At 37.0% G+C, this 20050-nt stretch overlaps 1 protein-coding gene and 1 pseudogene across 7 annotated transcripts in view; one reads left to right on the top strand and one right to left on the bottom strand.

The window, feature by feature from the left end:
• The window catches only part of Fgd4 (FYVE, RhoGEF and PH domain containing 4), a 200902-nt gene that overhangs the window by 53342 nt on the left and 127510 nt on the right, over positions 1–20050 (bottom strand). For 6 of the 7 annotated variants that reach the window (XM_046435775.2, XM_058576344.1, XM_046435777.2 and 3 more), the window contains 2 exons: positions 9032–9215; positions 3484–3991 (listed from right to left, as the gene is read on the bottom strand). In XM_046435775.2, the coding sequence (XP_046291731.1) occupies positions 3484–3991; positions 9032–9215 (692 nt within the window). Of the gene's footprint in view, positions 1–1579; positions 3461–3483; positions 3992–9031; positions 9216–20050 lie in introns of those variants that run through there. The other variant, XM_046435781.2, reaches the window with a different exon arrangement.
• LOC124087087 (small ribosomal subunit protein uS14-like) lies at positions 5867–6037 on the top strand (annotated as a pseudogene).

Genomic DNA, 20050 nt, shown 5'->3' with positions numbered 1-20050 from the left:
ATATATTAAATTCATTTAAAAATGTATTGGAAAATTAACCTGAGTCTTATAATAGTTTACTTAATATAGTTTGAGATATTTATGATAACCCAAATTCATCACGCCAGGCAGGAATTTTCGTATTCCTGTCTCTTGGTGTCCTTGAGGGCACATGCCTGCCTGAGTGGGCACACAGGTGCATGTTCACAGTACAAGATTCCTTTCTCTTCTCATTTCCTGTAACTAATGGGTTTTAATATGTCCTTTTGTAGATTTCAATCTTTCAATCTTTGTAATACATAAACTTAAAGATCCAAGACCTGGTGACTGACAGCTGAAGTTATCACATAGTGCTCACTTTTTTCTTTTAGCTTTAAAAATATACATGCACGCTTGCTTTAAGGTGTCTGGTTATATTCTAGATCACTAGTGCTACAAAAAGTTTAATCATTGGAAAAGTGTAGGTTTGCTAGAGTATGGAAGACTCCACAGATTCAATGACTTAGCTGTTCTACATGGTAAAAAAAATAAAGGTATTCCATACTCATCCATGAAAGTGATTCTTCATCAAAATAATTCAGATAAATCAATGAAACTGTTTACAAACTGAGACTGTTTTCAAATCAGTTCAATTATTGTTTGTTCTTGATATAATTTAATGTGTATCTATCTTCCTGAAGTTCCTTTGCAATTCTACCTTCTATTCTTTATCCCCTCATTTTTCCACCCCTGGTGGGCATCTACAAAATGTCTAGTAGCTTAATATCGGTTAAGATGAAATTTATTTGACTATCCTCATGTAGACCTCTATATCCAGTTATTTAAAGACAGAGTAATTTTTCAGTTGTCTGAATCATGATACAATATCTCACTAAGTCTTCAAAGTTCAACTGTTAGACAAAAAGCAGCTGATATTCTGGAGGATTACACTAATAAGGGAATAGATCTACATGTAACAGCATAAAATTATTACAGTATCACTGAAAAGGGCCTTAAAATCATACAATTTACACCCTTTAACTACAAATGAAGAATTTTATTTACTTGTTCAAGGTCATACTGCTTGTTAGGACACAAGCCAGAGGAGCATCCCGATTTCCTGGTCTTAATTGTTTGGTCCATGATATACTACTAAACTCTATTTTTTAAGATTTTCTTTTGTAACTATAGTAAATACACCTAACACAATGTTCCATCTTAACACTATTAACATTTAAGCTTGCCTTTTGGAAGGAGCAAAAGCATCCTAGCAAACTGCAGAACAACAAAGAATGCAGGGTCCTCACATAGAGATTAAATCCTGTTTATAGATGGGAGAGATGTGGTGTTTGGATCAACAGCTCTGAAGAGAAAATTTCCTTTTTCTTCCCACACACAGCATGTGCCATCTACTGCTTAAAAGCCCAATTAGGAGAAAGGCCAGCTGGACCCTAATCCACTCATTTAATAAGAAAATCCTGTTAAATCTCCCTCAAACCAAGTAAGACTCACCGACGAACATGCAAACACAGCAATATACAACATGATATATAAAAAGTACCACCCCACCAGTGCCAGCATCCCCAATGAAAGTATTTCCCTTAATAAGAACAGCTCTTACTGTTTTATAAATACTTGCTGGGGGCATCATCCCAACTGCAAAAGGTGTTCTTGGTTCTACTCGGCTTCTCCTTTCACCATGGTTCAAGTGCAGAGACACTAAAATCTACCGCGATGCGAGATGTAAAGGATTCACTTCGCAATCAATGTCCTGTTTTCTTTACTGTTTCAGATAATGTTACCAAGCATGAGTCACTTTCTCCCACTCACTTCCTGATTTAAACTTTCACTGCTTGAGAGTCAGTATTTAAAATTAATTCACTAACTGGAAGAAATAAGCCATTTGCTCTTTGTGTATTGGGTCCCCCCTACCCCCAACCCAGGGGCAGTGAAGAGTTTTCATTTGGGTTAAAGTTCTCAATACAACCAACAATCATTTTTAACTCTTATATTTTAGAATGAGTCCTTTTTGAATTTCTGCCTGTGTTCATGTCAGAACACCATAAAAAAGAGAAAAAAAAAAAAAAAAAAACTCCTAAGCCTTGTATTTGCTGTTTATAAATTTTCTGATAACTGCAACTTTTCAATTTTCAACCTCCCTAAATAGTTATTTAGCATAATCAGTGAGAGACTGAGCAATACAAAATTTTTCTTCTCTTCAGAGATGTAAATAGCCTTTAAAAAAAAAAAACAAAACAGTTTTTTAATCTAGGGAAATTTTGGATGATACTTATATTGTACCTGTGATCTAAGAAGTCCTAAATACTGTATAAAACCCATATTTATTAATATTCCCAAAGAACTAAACTGACATGAATAAAGAATACAATTCAAATGACCTTCTTACTGGAATTATATAACAATCTCTGCAAGTTAGTGGACATGCCAGAAGCAGCAGCAAGATTTCCTGGTTCTAATTGTTTGGTCCATGATATATTAGTAAACTTTGTCCTTTTTAAAGATTTTCCTTTTACTTGTGGCAAAAGAAACTTAACATCATCTATTATGTTAACATTAAGAAAATTCAACATTTTAATTTACCTGAATGCAGGTAAATTATGCGTGTATTTCACCAGCAAATCAGGTGTTAGATGAGATTTGTACAGGAGCAGAAACACCATCCTGGTAGTTCATCAAACTACTTCCCTTTTCAGGAAGGACATGAACTTTCAGTTCACCACTCCAGTAAACTATCTGTGGCTGTGGCAGTCACTGTCATTTTCTGCATTTTGCTATTTGGATTTGTAATTTGTTGTACCTGGGACACAGCACTGCTCTGAGTGTCACAGCACAAAAGGTCTGGGCCATTTATTAATTACATAAAGCAGTAGAACTTGGAAAATCACTTAACCCTTCTAGACTGTTTCTTCTATTAATGAACTGCTTGACTAAAATGATCTCTAAATGGCCTCCTAATTCCAAAACCAAGCCACTTAGTATTATATTGGGTATTGATAAGAAAACTTTAAAAATGAGAAGTCTGAAAAGAGTTATAATCTGTTGAATAATTTAATACTTCCATATTAATGTCCTTCAAAGCATCATCTGCTAGTGGCAAGTTCATCTTCCATGTCTAATATTTTCTTTTACCAGATTAGAGAAGTTGAAAGAAGAAGAGTATAAAATTTCTTCTTGCTTAGCCTGTAACCATTAGGGAGGCAGTACCAACATCTAGAGCAACAAAGAACATTTCCTTCCTACATGAAGACCACATGACTGTGAACTTCCTATATCAAAATTGGCACCAGGTTCTGACCCTTGCAATTGCAATAGAGAGATCAACAGAAACTACACAGAAAGGTGAACTATTCCCTCAGAGATGGCATTAGTGCCCACAGCTTGAAACTGCCTTAACTACTGGATGGGGTGATCTGACTCACTCATTTCATGGGTGCAATGAAATAGTTTTAAACTGCTGTTCGCTGGGCAGCACTTGCCCTGCTGTGAGCTAGCCTTGTGCTCTACCTTTGTCTCCTGGTGCTGGTCCAGCTGTTCCAGTTCCACAGGGCTTTCTCCATTTTCCCTCTCTTGAACCTTGGCTTCTGCTTCCACTTCTCCTTCTTTAAGGGGGAGCACTGCGCCTATACTTGGAGTCCTGCAGCTACCGTCAGAAACATCTCCGTCATGGTCACTTGTTGTGGGTGATGCAGAACTGATGGCACTTTCATCTCTTTCTCCGTTCACCAAGTGTGTATCAAGGAAGGGTTCAGCAGTTTGAACAGGAGTAGCTGGGCGACCAGTGGCTGCTTGAGCCTCTTCACATTCCATCTGGTTTTGTGCTGCCATTATACCGTTGGCCACACAAGTCTGTTCACCCTGAGTCTGATCTGTACCATTTCCCTGCCTCTGTGGTGGGTGCTCGGAGAGGAGTTTTTGTGGAGGTGTGGGTGTTACTCCATGTCGTCCTGGGGTCCGAGGAACATTTAAGTTTACAGCAGAATCTTTCTTCAAATCACCATAATTTGCTAATGCACTAAAAATAAAATACAAAGGAAGAGTGAAAACATTGGCATGGAAGTCTGAGCACATAGACCAATTTATTGTAGTGGAAAAGGGACTTTCCCCGATATCTCACATGGCTTTGGAAACATGGTACTGGGGATGCTATTCACATTTAAACAAATAGTTAAACAAAGATGATAAGCCTGGGTTTACCTATGTGATCTGGAGCATTTCCTTAAGCAGGTTAATAATATGACTAGTTAGTAAAGATATAGGTGGAAGAATTATTTATATTTAATAAAATCATCAAGATTTTTATTTGCCTTAGAACTTTAAAAACAAGCATAGCAGAGCTAGGTGTGGTGGTACACACCTGTAATCTCAGCGGCTCAAGAGGCTGAGGCAGGAGAATTTTGAGTTCAAAGACAGCCTCAGCAACTTAGCGAGGCCCTAAGCAATTCAGCAAGACCCTGTTCTCTAAATAAAATACAAAAACGGCTGGGATGTGGTTCAGTGGTTGAGTGCCCTTGGGTTCAATCCCTGCTACCAATAAAATAAAGTAAAATAAAAAATAAAAATAAGCATAGCAGTCCCCAGTTTATGAACTTGTGATAAACCAGAAAGTTATTTTTATTTGCATGGCAGAACACATTCTTAAAAACTTAATTTTCCATGTTGCAATACCCTCTAACTGGTCTCCTCAGTGGTCTGTTTCCACTCTGAATCCCCTCCAATCTAGTTTCTACAAGTCAAATCAAACTCAGAGGGCTTTCTCACACTCTTGAGGGTAAATGATATCCTGATGTTACCTTCAAGACTGTACACCCTGCACCCCCTAGTGACCCCAACTCACACATGCTCCCCTGACCATGGTCTTGCTTTATGCCTTGCTCTTTCCTATCCCCAGTAAGCAAATGTGTATATCTTGGGTTCACTGTAACTGCTGTTCTTTGCCTAGGACACAGGTGGCTTCTTCTTCCTCCTCATTTAGGTTTCTGCTCAGATTCACCTTTCAAGCGGCTTTTCTGGTTGGATCCATCCAAAACAGCACACCCATCACTATCTCCATATTTTATTCTTCCTCATAGTCCTTATTACCACTTGAATTATATAGTCCTAATAGTTCTAACAAGACAATGGAATCTCACTGCCAGTACAAATCAATGTTCCTATGTAAATACTTGCATGGCATTTTAACCTAGGATTCCAAGATGGAAATGAGAAGAAATAAAAACAAACTAAAACTCTGTAAGGAGGCACATTATGCTATCTTGTTCTCTGCTTTATTCCTAACTCTCTGCATAGTGCTTGATTCATGTGAAGTCCTCAATGAATATTTGATGGACTATGAATAATAATGATGATGACTGTGACAATAATACAATAACACAGACCATCACAAGTTTACTAAGTCCCATAAGCTATGCAAAGCTCTTTACAGTGGTCATTGTGTTTCATCCTCATAAAAACTCTGAAAGCAGGGACCAAAGGAAATCTAGGCTTAGAAAATTGCATGCAGTTGGGCACAGTGGTGCGTGCCTGTAACCTTAGCTACTACAGAGGCTGAGGCAGGAGGATTGCAATTTGAGGCCAGTCTCAAGGCCAGAAGCCTAGTGAGATCTTGTCTAAAAATAAAAAGGACTGAGGATGAGGCTCCATGATAGAGCACCTCTAGTTCAATCCCCAGTACCACACACGCACAAAAAAAAAAAAAAAAAAGCATTTTGTGGTCAATGTCACATCTGACAAGCAGCAAAGCCAGAATTCAAACCCGGAAGTCCAACTCTAAATCTCATGATGATCTTCACCCATGTCATGGTGATGAATGAAATGAAGAGCAGGTGAATAAGCTGCAGACAAAAAGACAAGGAACACTTTTGTTGACTTGTTGCCCCTTAAAAGTAAGATGGGTCACCAACAGCTCTATGGAGACACCTGCAAAACTGTGGCCACGGTTCTCGCTCTTGTCAAGTCTGCTCAAACTGGTACAATGTGATCCAGAAAAACGGCCTCAGCATGTGCTGGCAATTGTTTCCATCAGTATGTGAAGAATACAGGTTTCATTAAGTTGGACTAAGTGATCTTCCTTGAATGGATTGCCCTAAGACAGCTACTTGATGAAAGACAACATGATAGATTAACAGATCTGCTGAACCAAACTGAGGCAAGCTCAGGACTTTTTAGAAAGACTGCTTTGGATGACAGTTGGAAATTTCCCACAAGGGACATCAAGGGTATGTCTGTGGATGTGGGGGTAGGTGGGAGGGGTTCGTAGAAACAGTAGTTGAACCAGTACTTAGAAGATTCCTGCTACTTTGTGGATTCTAAACCATGAGGTGAAACAGCTGGCCTTGCAGTACCCTTGGAAAAATCAGTGTTCACCTCAGCAGAAAACATTATTTATTTCTAAAATCCTGAAATCTTCATAAATTAAAAAGAATATTCTCTCTTACTCTGATAGAGATAGAGGAAAGGAAACCACACACAAACAAAATAAATAAAATCTACTTGTTCCAAGTCACTCTTCCAATAAAACTATGACAGGTGAGGTCTTAACAGCAGTATGATAAGGTGCTCTAGACCATCCTGACCAGACTCTACCCTAACACATACTGGTTCTTACTGTCAATCAATTTCCTACAGTAACTCAGTTGAGTGATCTTCCTTTATCCCACAAAATGCTAGTTTGGGCTGTGATAACTGGAATTAAAAGTGAAAACCACCCGGTAGGTATATGGACATCACTTAACAAAATATAAATACAAATTTCCCACTAAAGAGCTGTAGACCCAGGGCCACTGTTATGGTTTAGATATTAGGTGTCTCCCAAAAGCTCATGCATGAGACAATGCAAGAAAGTTTAAAGGTAAAATGATTGGCTTATCAGAGTTTAACCTAATCAGTACATTTATTAATCCACCGATAGGGATTAACTGTATGGTAACTGAAGGCAGGTAGGGTGTGGCTGGAGGAGGTACATCATTGGGGTATGCCTCTGGGATACATATTTGTCCTTGGTGAAAGGAGAACTCCCTCTTGCTCTCTGCTTCCTGGTGGCCACGTCCTGAGCTGCTTTCCTCTGCGACAATGGTCTGCTATGATGTTCTGCTTCATCTCAGGCCCAGAGCAACAGAATCAGCCATCTATGGAATGAGACCTCTAAAACTATGAGCCTCCAATAAACTCTTCCTCCTCTATGTTGTTCTTTTGAGGACTTTTGGTATTAGCAGAGGAAAAAAAAAAAAAAAAACTTGAGTAAAACAGCCAGTTTGTGTTGGTAATGCCTCATTGCAAACATATCATTATCTGTTTGCATTGGCAGGACTTTGCCAAATGATAGTTGCCCGTACACGTTACACCCTATTTGCACTCAGAACACACTTGCTTAAAATGTCATAAAATATAGCACCTCTTTATTGAGATCAAACCTTCAAGCTTTGCATCAAGAATGGACTCTGATTGACTTTGAATTGGTGTAGCTTGAAAGAGTAAAAGAAAACTGATATTATTAAGCAGAAAAACTCTGCACATTTCATGTGTAGAGAAGAATCCAAAAGCAATGCAAGGGGTGGGTTACCAAAATGGGAGGATGAGAGGCCTCAGTCTTTGGAATACTGACCCTCTGCCTTCAGGTCTTCTTAAAGCTATCCCTGAAAACCAGGGATGTGGGCTCTGGCATGCTATAATGACAGGATCTGGGCCCTGGCCCTCCTTCCATTAGGAAGTATCTGAGCATAGCTGCTAAAACCTGCAAACAGGAGGGATCACTTTTCTATTATTATTGAAGCAATTTACCTTGAGAAGCAGGGGGAAATTTTTTTTTAATGGAATTAAACCATTCTTGTAACGACTGCTATCATTTAAGATAGCAAAGGAATTATAAATCCTACTTTAGAGGGGGAGATAAAGTTTAAAGATTTATGACCAAAGTCCGCACAATTGATCAGGAATGAAACCAGGCTTCTAAGTTACTCTTTTCCAGAATGTGTAGCTAACATGGTCCCATTTTAAATGAGGGACATTGCAGTTTGTGCTTGGCCACAACTTTCAGGATATTCTGTAAGTATTTCCAACTCTAATTTCACTACATAAATAACAAGAAATCCCATAAATAAAATGATCACATAATGGGAAACCATTCCCAAATATTGCACAGAAATGAATGAAAACATTCAGCTTCTAGGATGAAAGCAAAGTATATATATGTGTGTATGCTCCATCACCTCCAGCCACAGCTGCTCTGGACAGGAGAATGGAAACAGAATACACAATAGACACCACAAGCACATACACATACACATATTCTCTTACCCTTCTGATAAACATTTTAAATAAAATTCTATTTAAGTCAGTGATGAGAATTCTAGCAAAAAAAATTCTTTAAAGAAAAAAAGTTGAGGGTCTTATATATAGAAAAGCAACTTACATGGGTTTGTTTTTTTCCTTTAGGTGAGAAATATACAGTATTTCACCTGCCTTCCCAACAGACATTAAAAAGAATATAAATTCTATCTGTAAGTACCAAACTAAAATTTAGCATGAGTTCTGCTTTAAGGAATAATATCTCTTTGAAAAACCTACCACAAGATGGTTATGGGGTACAGGGAAACAGGGACTGATGAATATAGACTCACATTAAATAAAATGGGTCAGAAAAAATAGAGAGCCATGGATGAGGGAAGCCCCCAGGAGTTACATTCCCAAACACACAAAGTGAGAAAAGCAGAGACAACTTTTTGTCCTTTCTTAGCCAGATGGCTGGTAATCCACAAAACAGTCAACAAGGAGTGACAGAGAGAGACATGCACAGACACACAGGAAATGAGCGTGAGCACATCTACACAAAGCAAATGATTTTATCCCTGGTGGCCTAGGGTGCTGCATGTAGGAAATGTACAGAAAATGACAATTCACTCTAGGGCAAGACTAAGTTATTTTAAAAATGCACGTGCTAAAGGCCTACCAAAGCTAATGGAATTACATACTATTTTAATTCAGAAAACCTATGGCTTTATTATCTTTTCAAAGATTGATTTCTTCCCTTCTGCCTTCGCCCATTGTTAACTCTTACCTGCCTCCTTCAAAGCGACTGATGAGATCTGAAACCTTACTGGGTTTTTCTTTTGAGACACAAGAAGCAGAGGCAGGTTTAATTTCCTCCATCCTTGGTCTTGCACTAGGTAAAGCTTTATGCCTGGGGGTTTGGTGTATATTGGACGAAGGCGAATTCTGCAGATGTAATGGCTTTGGAGGCACTGTAGAAAAAGAACAGAATTCAATATTTCACCAATACATTGTTCTTTAACAATAAAGAGTCTGGTACCCTGAGTACAAAAATCTTTAGCATTATCATACTGTTTGTAAGGGGTCTTTGCAATCTGAACTGAATCTTAACCAAGCGACCTTTATTTGTCTTGGACATTTGCTTCATGTCCCATGGAAATCCTATTTCCAAATTTAAATAGTTCATTTACTATTAATTCATCTTAGATACAGAAATGTATGTAGGACTACAGCATCCCAGAGACAACATAGCAGTTATTCATTTAAACAGAAAAAAAGAAGGTGCTAAGTTTGAAACTAAATCCTAGAGATAAACTATTGGCTACAATACAGATTTTCTAATTGAGTGATAATAGATATACCAGAATCCAGAGCTACTGAGTTAAACAACACAAAAGTCAACAGAACAACAACAAATAGCAGCAATACAAGGTTGCATTCACACAGCATTTCGCATTTATGAAAGCACTTTACCTCATTTGATCTTAGATAGAATTTTACACCTTATAGACCAGAGCCAGAGGTAGGTACAGTTATTCACCTGTCATGTTTATGAACACTTGCAGAAGTGATTGGCTTGGGGTAACAAGTCTAATCTAATTTGATGGCTGGTACCTAGACTCTAGGATTCCCATCATCAGTACTGCTCTTCCTTGTAAACCCAGCAAATGGGAATGGAGGGACACAGAAGTACTTTTATTACTGTTTGCCACATTATAGAGTAGGCTTGCATTGATATACCACAAATCATGTTTACTAGTAAGTTCTTCATTCAATTCACAGAATAGGAAAAGATTGGTTCCTGAGATACTAAAATCTACAGACATTCCCTAGCAGACTCTGGATATATAATCGGTATATAATCAGTACAGGTATTCCTTCACTTATGGAAAACCAATATAATTTTTCTTTAAGATTAACACTGAGGGTAAAAGTTTATAACATGTATTTTTCTAGGACTGATTTTAACAGATCAAATAGAATCATCTCCTATTTCTTTCTTAAACCATTCCATCTTCTGGAACAAGGGTAAGGAATCATGTCGCCTTCTAATTACATGCCCCACTTTGCCCAGCTGGCTGCCCTGGCTTTCAGTTATCTCTTATGAACTCAGCTAGCTGACAGTTGCTGGATGCACACTGGCCTAGATTTCATCACTCCTGTGCCAGTTATCAATTTATTACAGGAAAGGAAAAAATATATCACAATGAGCTACAAGTGGAGCAGTTAATTCATTTTATTGTCTTATAATATAAGAAGAAAATCCCTGAATGAAAGAGCAGCTTCTCCTCCTCCTCCTTCTTTTGAAATGAAAATAATAGTGTCTAAGATACAGTCAGGGGAAATGGTTAGTGTAGTATCCATTGGGAAAGAAGGGGTTTACATAATAAGTGTGATGTGTTAATTTTAAGAAAAAAAAATTTCTCACGCAGAAAAAAGTACAAAATAGTAAAGCAGGACACCATCCCCACACATACACACACCAAAACACACCTTTCAAGCTTTAGGAATAATTTCAACATTTCTAACTAGAATATTGAAAGGAAGTGAATATGTTCTTTATAATTCTTTGTGCTACAATTGTTATAAAAGAAATCATCCATTTACAGTTGACTCACTGAACATTCCTTATAACGTGGGAGACACTGTTAGATACTTGAAAAACTGAAATATAAAGGCTTAGCTAGCTTTTCAGAGATGACTCTACTGACCTTAGCAAACTAATTATGCACCTCACCCACCCATACTGGGGTTGGAACCCAGGGCCTTCTGCATATAAAGCACATGCTCTATCACCCCCTGCCCTACACCCATCTCTTAAACTGTTTCAAAGTACTGTGTACCTTTTCTTCAAAGTGCTTATAAGTTTTATGCAATCATTAGATAACTAGCGATACATTAGTGAACATACAATAGCAACAAGTAACCAAAAAATTTAGTGTATACTGCTAAAGCAAATACATGATCACAATTATATTTACTGTAACTAGTTGTATACTGTGTTTAGTAAATCTGTGAAACACACTAATCAATGTGTGCCATCCAGGAGCTCATATACTAGTGGGGGAAACAGTTTAACCATGTTGATATAGGTGAGTGCTGGGTATACTGCATTTTAGAAACATAGAGGAAGCATCTAATTCAGTAAGAGAGATAATCCAAAGGCACAGTAAATCAGTAATATACACATTTTAAATAAAGGAACACATATAGTAGATATGATAAATACCTCAAAATAGTTTACAAATGGCCAAAGTGTCATAAACATCATCTTTGAGGGAAACTGTCCTTTTGTTTGTCATTACTGGTCTATAATAAAACATAATGAATACTTTGCACAAAAGACCTAACCAACGAGTAAAAATTCTTTTACTCTCAAAGTTAAGCAATAATCGAGGAACACGTGCTGCAGATTTCAAAGAAAAATACATCTTGTGTGCTATGTATTTTTGATGCTAAAAATTTGATTCAAAATTAAAAACCAAGAACTTGTGTTTAATTTAATACTTTGTATCAAAAGAAAGTAACAATAGCAGGACCAAGGAGGGAAGGAATTGATGCCTCAAATTACTGAAACTAAGTTTCTCTTCATGTTTCTCAGCTTATGGGAAACCAAAGGAGCTATAGTCATCTTCTTTATCTCCAAGGATTCAACTTCTTTCTTTTCTGTTGCCTCGCTGTTCTCTAGGGATTTAAAAATATCCACCCCCTGTAAACTTTAGGCTGTTATCAATGCTTTCAGTGACTGCCTCTAAGATACACTTGCATTTCTCAATGAATCTCCATTCCCTCACCGATCCCTATTTCTGATTTTTTACATGGTGGGGTCAGCATTTCCAAGTGCTTTCTGGGCATCGCCTAGGTGCTCCATCAGCAAATCTAGTTCATTATATCTAAAACTCAATTTATTACCTCTTACAAAAGAGCTTCCCCTCCACCTATATTCTCCATTTTTATAAATATTTAACATCATTCATCACTTGTCTCAGAATCATTCATCAAATGCAATTGATCATTATACCCACAGACTAAATAAACAGTGTTCTGGGCACTGTGCATATGTTCCTTGCCCTCACAGATGTACAAGTCCACCTTCCCTCTAACATTACTTCTCTTTATAAAATCATTTACAAAGTCCAGCTGATTGTATCTCTATACTAGCTAAGGCTCCTCCTTTTCCTTCCACAGTTACTGCACTAAGGCCCTCTTATCTCTCACATATTCCCAGTGCCCACATTTAATTCAAAATAAACAATAAAAATGAAAGGGTCAGCAGTCAGGTGAAATCCTAGCTATTCAGGAGGACTGCAAGTTCAAGGCCAGCCTGGGCAATTTAGCAAGACCCTGCCTCAAAATAAAAAGGGTTAAGGATATAGCTCAATGGTAGAGTACCCCTGGGTTCAATTCCCATGAATTCACGTTAACACACACTCATAGTTTGTGCCTAGAAGGTGAATTTTTCATGATCAACTTTTGTTATCAGTCTCAATAACTTTTATAAAAAGATGACAACTCTAATCAATTGCTATTTACTTGAGAATTTGAGACTCCAGACTTAAAAATGATGATGATGATGATGAAGGTGATTAGCAATGTCTGCCCTGAGTGCAAAATAGAATATTTGCTATTATTTTAAAATCAATACATTAATAACTGTCTCATATTGTGAGTACCTGATAGCATATGAAATATGACAGAGCATGCCCCCGAATATACTACTTTGGAATAAGGATTATTTTGAGCAAGACTTTAGAAAAACAGCAGGTGTGAGAAGGACATGTTGCCTCTTTTTCTTCCTTAAACCAGAAGGGGTGGGGGAGGCCCTCTAGAAGCTGTCTTCCCTATACCAGAAGGAAAGTAACCTTCGTTTCACCACTGATGAGGAGTTAAGGCTAAGAAAACTGTACACACATAACCTGTTACAGTAAGTCCAACTTTCTAGTTTTCCCTCTATAACTAAGGAAAAGTCCCTTTGTCTTATTTTCATAATTTATTATTCTTTATCTAATTTGGTATATAAGAATTCAGCTTCTTTAGGCCTCCATTTTTCTTATGGAGACTCCATGTACATGTAAAAACTATATGTGCATTGTGTATATGTACATTGTGTGTATATACACACATATAAATTTATATATATTTGTTATATAAATAAATTTTATTATATAAATAAGTATGTATTTTATTATACACATTTATATTATATAATCTGTCTTGTTTCAGTTTAATTCTCAGGTCTAACCATAGACCCTAAAAGCAAAGAGGAGAAATTTTTCTTCCTCTACTCTTAGAGGGTCATGAACCAGAAAGAATAAATCTTCCTTTTTTACATATTAATACAATCCAGATTGTTAGTAATCTATTATAAAACTAAAAAGAAACCTAAAATCTGAAGCTAAAGAAATCATGATTTTAGCCAAGTTCGGTGGTGCACGCCTGTAATCCCAGTGACTCGGGAGGCTGAGACAGGAGGATTGCTAGTTCAAAGCCAGCCTCAGCAAAAGTGAGGCACTAAGCAACTCAGTGAGACCCTGTCTCTAAATAAAATGCAAAATAGAGCTGGGGATGTGGCTCAGTAGTTGAATGTCCCTGAGTTCAATTTCCAGTACCCACTCCCCCCCCAAAAAAATAAGAAAGATTTTATAGACAAAGAATATTGTAAAAGACCCCCCCCCCCAATTGTACGATAGGGAAAAAAGATCATAAATTGTAGGCAAGATTTTAAGGCCACAGTTTATTATTAATTCCTACTAGTATTTGAGAAAATGACAATGGAAATGCTTAATGTTTCAATTCCTCTTCCTCTTACTATTTCATTCATTCATTCATTCATTCATTTCAGATATTAGTTCTAGAGATATCAGGACAGTAATGTAACATCTAAAACAGGCAAAATCATTCCCACTAACAGTAGTTTAGCATGCAACTACAATCACTCCCTTCTTGTTTTGTACCAAAATAAAAAAAATTTAAAAAAAATAAAATTCTCAGGTAAAGGATGCTCTGAATCCAGAATGTGTACTACAACACTTTTCACTGAATAACAAACACAGGAGCACATCCTAGGAAGGATGTGAACAATGTCAGAATTATGTTAGCAAGAATTTTGTTATGTCTACTTGTAAATGAAGACATCACAGCCGGTTGTCTTCTTTTGAAGTAGATTTCCTGGGCTTTTTCTTAGTACCCACCTGATCTCTCCCAACCCATCCCATACAGCTGTTTTATTCTGAATTGTAAGCTTGCAATGTTTTCCTCGGGCCTTCAGGTTGTCCCAACACCTGGGAAGTCTCTTGCAATCTTTCCGCTCCACTTGGCAAACTCCCATACTTTCAACAAAGCTCACCTCAGGCATCAACTCCTTTTGAGAAGCCCACCCTGAGTATTCCATCCCTAATTTCCTCCCACCATACCTCAAAAATCTTCACTTGTCTTTCTCAATTAATGTTTGTCATAATGTTTTGTAATATTTTTGAACCATCATTGTCTTCTTGGACCGTGTTTCTTGATGATATCTGAATGAGATCAGCCTAGGTCTTCTGACCCATCTGATTATATGTTAATATTCAACTCCTAAGGAAAATCAACGTATACCAAAATCAATTTATCTTATTCCTCTTATCAAAGATTCAAAAAGTAACATATAGCTACTTTGAGAAATAAACCACTTAGTAAAGGATTTTTTTTGGACATTACCTAGAACTATCCCACTTAAGAAAGCATTTTGTAATTGTTACAACATAAATAAATATGAGATCTAAAATCTACAAGGAATTTTGTTGTAGGATACAAAGTTTCAAAACTTAGTACTGCCCTTAGTCTTCCCCTGCCCCCACATAAGTGTCCCATCCCCTTGTTGCTTCCAAGATGCTCTGTGAGAACCTGGAGTTCTTCAACCCAGAAGACTTTTGTATTATGTATGAATGAGATGGAATAACAACCAGAATAAAGAACTGCAATAGACTATTAACTAAAAGAACCTGTAGCCCAAGAATATAAAGAGGAAAAAAATAGTGTTTACCTGCACTAATAATCAAGGAACTGCAAGCAAATTAAACCCTCCATATGATAATTTTCTATCATCAGATTTACCAAAAAATTCAAATCTCACAATACCAAGGGTAAGTGAGGGTATGGAGCAAAGTGAACTCTCATATGTTTTCAGTGAGAATAGAAATTGATAAAACCACTAAGAATTCAGCCTTTTCAAAATATCTCTTATAGGAATTCTTGTAGACATAAACAGGGTTTTAAAATTTTTACCTTTTCATTGATTCAACAAATACTTAATAAATGACTATGAAGTTCCAGGCACTTCAGCCAATTAGTGAGCCGAATGAAAAGCAATAATAATTAAAAAAAAAAAAAACAGTAAGAAAATCATGTATCAGTAGTTGGAACTGATAGGAGAGAACAGGGGAGGAGCTAAAAGAGGAAGATCATGGGGAATGTAGGAAGGGCAGATTTCAGCACTAAACAGGATGTCCAAAGTGGGCTTCTGTGGGAAGCAACAATTTGAAAGACTTGAAGAAGTTGAACCAGTTTCTCAGGGAAGAACATCCCAGCAGAGGGAGAAAAAGCTAGAGACTACTAAAGTCTGGAGCCCAACATAAGTGCAGCAAAATGAGTGAGTGAGCAGAGTAGGTGTTGAGGTCAGAGGGGGCCTGATATTGAAAATTTTATGGACCCTAGAAGTGATTTTGACTTTGCAAGAAATGAGAAGTCACTGCAGAGTTCTGGGCAGAGATGTAGCATTGTGACCTACATTTCAATAGCACCACTCTGGTTGCTGTGCTGAGAATATAGAGAAGAACAAGTCAGGGGTTATTATAGAAATCCAGGCATGGGATAAGGGTGCTTAGGAGGTGATAAGATTTGGTTGGATTCTAGATATAGTTTATAAGTACATTTCCTGCTTGTGAGGTATGACAAAAACAGGGAGGAGTCAAAGATGAGTCTGAAACCTTTGGCCTGAACACCTGAGGGAGGCATAGTCATCAACTGAAACAGTGAGTTGAGTAATTTTTGGAGAGAAGATTGGTAGATCAGTTTTGCACATGCTAAGTGAGATATCTGAGTGTTAGTAAAATGAACCATTATAGCCACATTTATACACAACACAAATAAAAAGGAAAAAAATCTAATTATTAAAAAATTTCCAAGTATGCACAGTGATCATGAAGAATGAAGAGAAACTAATTACAAGATTGGAGAGCATTAGCAGATTTCAATTACTGTCAATAAAAATTAAAAACAATAATTGGCTATATATAAATGCATTATAAACATATACTTGTTAATGATAGATTATTACACAGGAATGTACTGTTTTACATTAGAAGCAAATAAATTAGTTTGACTATTCCATATAATTTCATAAATTATTCAAATAATAATGTGGCTTTTCCAAATTCATGAAACTTTAAAAATATTTAGATTCAAAGACTGAGGCATTATGTGACAAAAATTGAGTTTAAAAAAAAAAATCATGAACTATGGAGAATGTTGTGGACCAAAGCTCTTGAGAGAAAAAAGATCTATTTGCTTTAAAGAAGCTATTTTGAGTTACTCCAGTATGGCCAGAAATAGGTCAATAATAAAAGTGGTGAACAAGAAGAAAGACTATGTTGGAGGTCACTCAGTAATGTGTTTGACTAGCGGGACTGGTATAAAAGAGAATCAGCCATGGTTTCTAAGCCTTAGGGTATTTTCTGAGGTGGAATCAAAACAAGCTCTAACATTGAAGAAATCCTTTAAAAATCTACACACTGCCATTTAGATCCAAATGCAACTTTATCAAATCTAAAATTTACCTCTTTTACCTTTTAAAAACTTATACATGATTCTCCAATCAACACAAACATAAACCTGGTTCCAAATGCATGATACACAATAACCACCACTAATATATATGCATACAACAGTAATCTCTCTCCTCTGAAAACTACCAAAATAAACTGTAGCTATAATCTCATTAGCATTTCACATAAGGAAAACAAAAAAACATCCAAGATATAATTATGTGCTCTTTTAGGATGTACATCAGTGTTTCTCAAACTCAGCATTATTTATGTTTCAGTTTAGAAGACATTTTGTGGTGAGGGGCTGTCCTGTGTACTGTAGGATACTGAGCATCATCCCTACCCTTTCCTGGCTAGATAACAGTAGCAACTCTTACAAGTAATGTCAAGTAAAAAATTGTCCCCAGACATAAGCAATGTCCCATGGAAGTGGTGGTAAGGGTGTCAAAATTGTCTCTGGGTAAAAACTACTGATATAGAACAAGAGTCATCAATTCAGTTAAAATCACACGATGACTCTTGAGCCTCAGTACCCTCACCATTCACAATTTGTAAGGGATTAACGACAGAGTGGGAATAAATAAAAGTGTCAGGAAGCTACTCCCTTGCTCCATGCAGGAAGTCTTCATTAGCACCCCCATCCTTTCTTTGCTTCAGTCACTCTAATGTTAAGAGCCTGGAGAAATCAGAATTAACGCCTCTCCAGTAAAGGGTAGCTATTAACTATTGTTGGCCAGTAAGTCATACACAGTACCCAATCTATATGGCAGCTCATCTTAGAATTCTAAGATATAGCCTTATTCAGGGATGTTGGTCTTTGAATGGCATACATCTAAAGTTTTAAATAAAGAACAGCTGAAGCAAAGTGGAAGAAATGTTAAGAAAGAAAGAAGGAAGGAAGGAAGGAAGGAAGGAAGGAAGGAAGGAAGGAAGGAAGGAAGGAAGGAAGGAAGGAAGGGTGTATTAAAAAAAAAGTGGAAGAAATGTGGCAGATGAGATTATTGTAGACCTGCCCCATGCTATAGGAGGGAATACAAGAGCACAAAACATAGAAAACACCCAAGACAGATGAATAAAACACACAACAGGTCAGATTGTAATGAATAACAAAAAACAAACAGGCATGGGTGCTATGATCTCAATGTTGTGTACCCAGATTTATGCTGACATCCTTACCCCCAAAATGATGGCATGAGAAGGTAAGGGCCTCTGGGAGACGATTAGGTCAAGATTAAGCCTGCTTCTCATTAATGGGATTCATTCCCTTTAAAACAGGACCTAGAGAGGACTCTTGCCCCTACCACACTATGTGAATTTAGTGTCATTCAGAAAATAGGCCAAAGTAAAATAAGGAAAAGAGCTGGGGATGCAGCTCACAAGTGAGCCCTTGACTAGCATGCATGAGGCTCTGTGTTCCATCCCAGCGCTGTTAAGAAACAAACAAGGAAAGAAAAGAAAAACGGGAAGAAAGAAAGGCCCTCACCTGACACCAAATCTATCAGCACCCTAATCTTAGACTTCCCAGCCCCTGGAATTGTGAGAAATAATTTCTGTTGTTTATAAGCTACTCAGTTTATAATATTTTGTTATAGAAGCCCAAGGAGATGAAGTCATTGGGGAATATAAAATGTTAGGGTTAAAATTTTAGCCAGAGGTTCCAGGGAAGAGCCAAATATCAAGGAGGAGTATTTACTCAGTATCTGGAAATATCCTTGGTAGTTGTAGAAAATTGTATATAATCCACATTTAAGATGGGAAGTAAATAAGTATCTAAACAGCAACATGTTGATTTTAATATAACTTTAAAACAGCAAGAATAAAGCTAAGTGTTTATAGTCTCCATAAAGAAGTGGGCTTAGAGCAGAAGTGTCCCTCAGGAAGGACGTTGCTTTGATTTCTTGCAACACACTGACTGTCTAGGGCAGAGGGGTGGGAGGGGAAGGGAGGGGGCATGGGGTTAGAAATGAGGGTGGAATGTGATGGATATCACTATCCAAAGTACATGCATGAAGACACGAATTTGAGTGAACATACTTTATATACAAACAGAGATATGAAAATTGTGCTCTATATGTGTAATAAGAATTGTAATGCATTCCGCTGTCGTTTATTTAAAATAAAAATCAATAAAAAAAATACACTGACTGTGAAAAACAGTGAAGTAATGTAATGTGTCTTCCAAAACAGGCTTTTAAGCAATGAAAATCTCACTTTTGATCTGGCCAGTTACATAAACTAGAGTTGCATTCAGTTTTTATAGTCTTACCTCATATTTTATCTTTTCAACTCTAATGAGCAAGGTGTAATTTTGTATTTTACAAATAAAACAGCTTAAACCAAGGTAAAAAGAATGTCTGTGCTTATAGTCACGTCACTATTATAGGGAAAACTGTGGCCCAAAGAGAAGGTCATAAGCTCATGGAGGGGTCTCTTCCTTTAAATCACCAATTATTTGGTTGTGCTTGACAGCCACATGACATTCCACCATGAATATAGCCAGTAGTAAGAACAAAAAGACTAATATCCCATAATCTATTAAGAGTCTATTTCAAATGTTTTTTCAGAAATCCTTAACAAAGACAACTTTAAAAAAACAACATCAGTTCTTTTACAATGCATTCCCTAGTATGCTTTTTTCTTTGTAAGAATAGGAAAGAAACCAAAGTAAACACAAAATAAACAAGATATAAATAGATTTCTCGAGCATGCTACAGGGACACTGCTACATCGATGTTCATAGCAGCACAATTCACAATAGCAAGACTGTGGAACCAACCTAGATGCCCTTCAATAGATGAATGGATAAAAAAAAAATGTGGCATTTATACACAATGGAGTATTACTCTGCATTAAAAAATGACAAAATCATAGAATTTGCAGGGAAATGGATGGCATTAGAGCAGATTATGCTAAGTGAAGCTCGCCAATCCCTAAAATACAAATGCCAAATGTCTTCTTTGATATAAGGAGAGTAACTAAGAACAGAGTAGGGTCGAAGAGCATGA

Source organism: Marmota monax, unplaced genomic scaffold (genome assembly GCF_021218885.2).
Source record: "Marmota monax isolate L192 unplaced genomic scaffold, Marmota_monax_Labrador192_F-V1.1 WCK01_AAM20220418_F8-fsc00012, whole genome shotgun sequence".
NCBI lineage: Eukaryota > Metazoa > Chordata > Mammalia > Rodentia > Sciuridae > Marmota > Marmota monax.
Note: the sequence above shows the minus strand (reverse complement) of the source record. Positions and strands in the feature narration are given on the sequence as shown.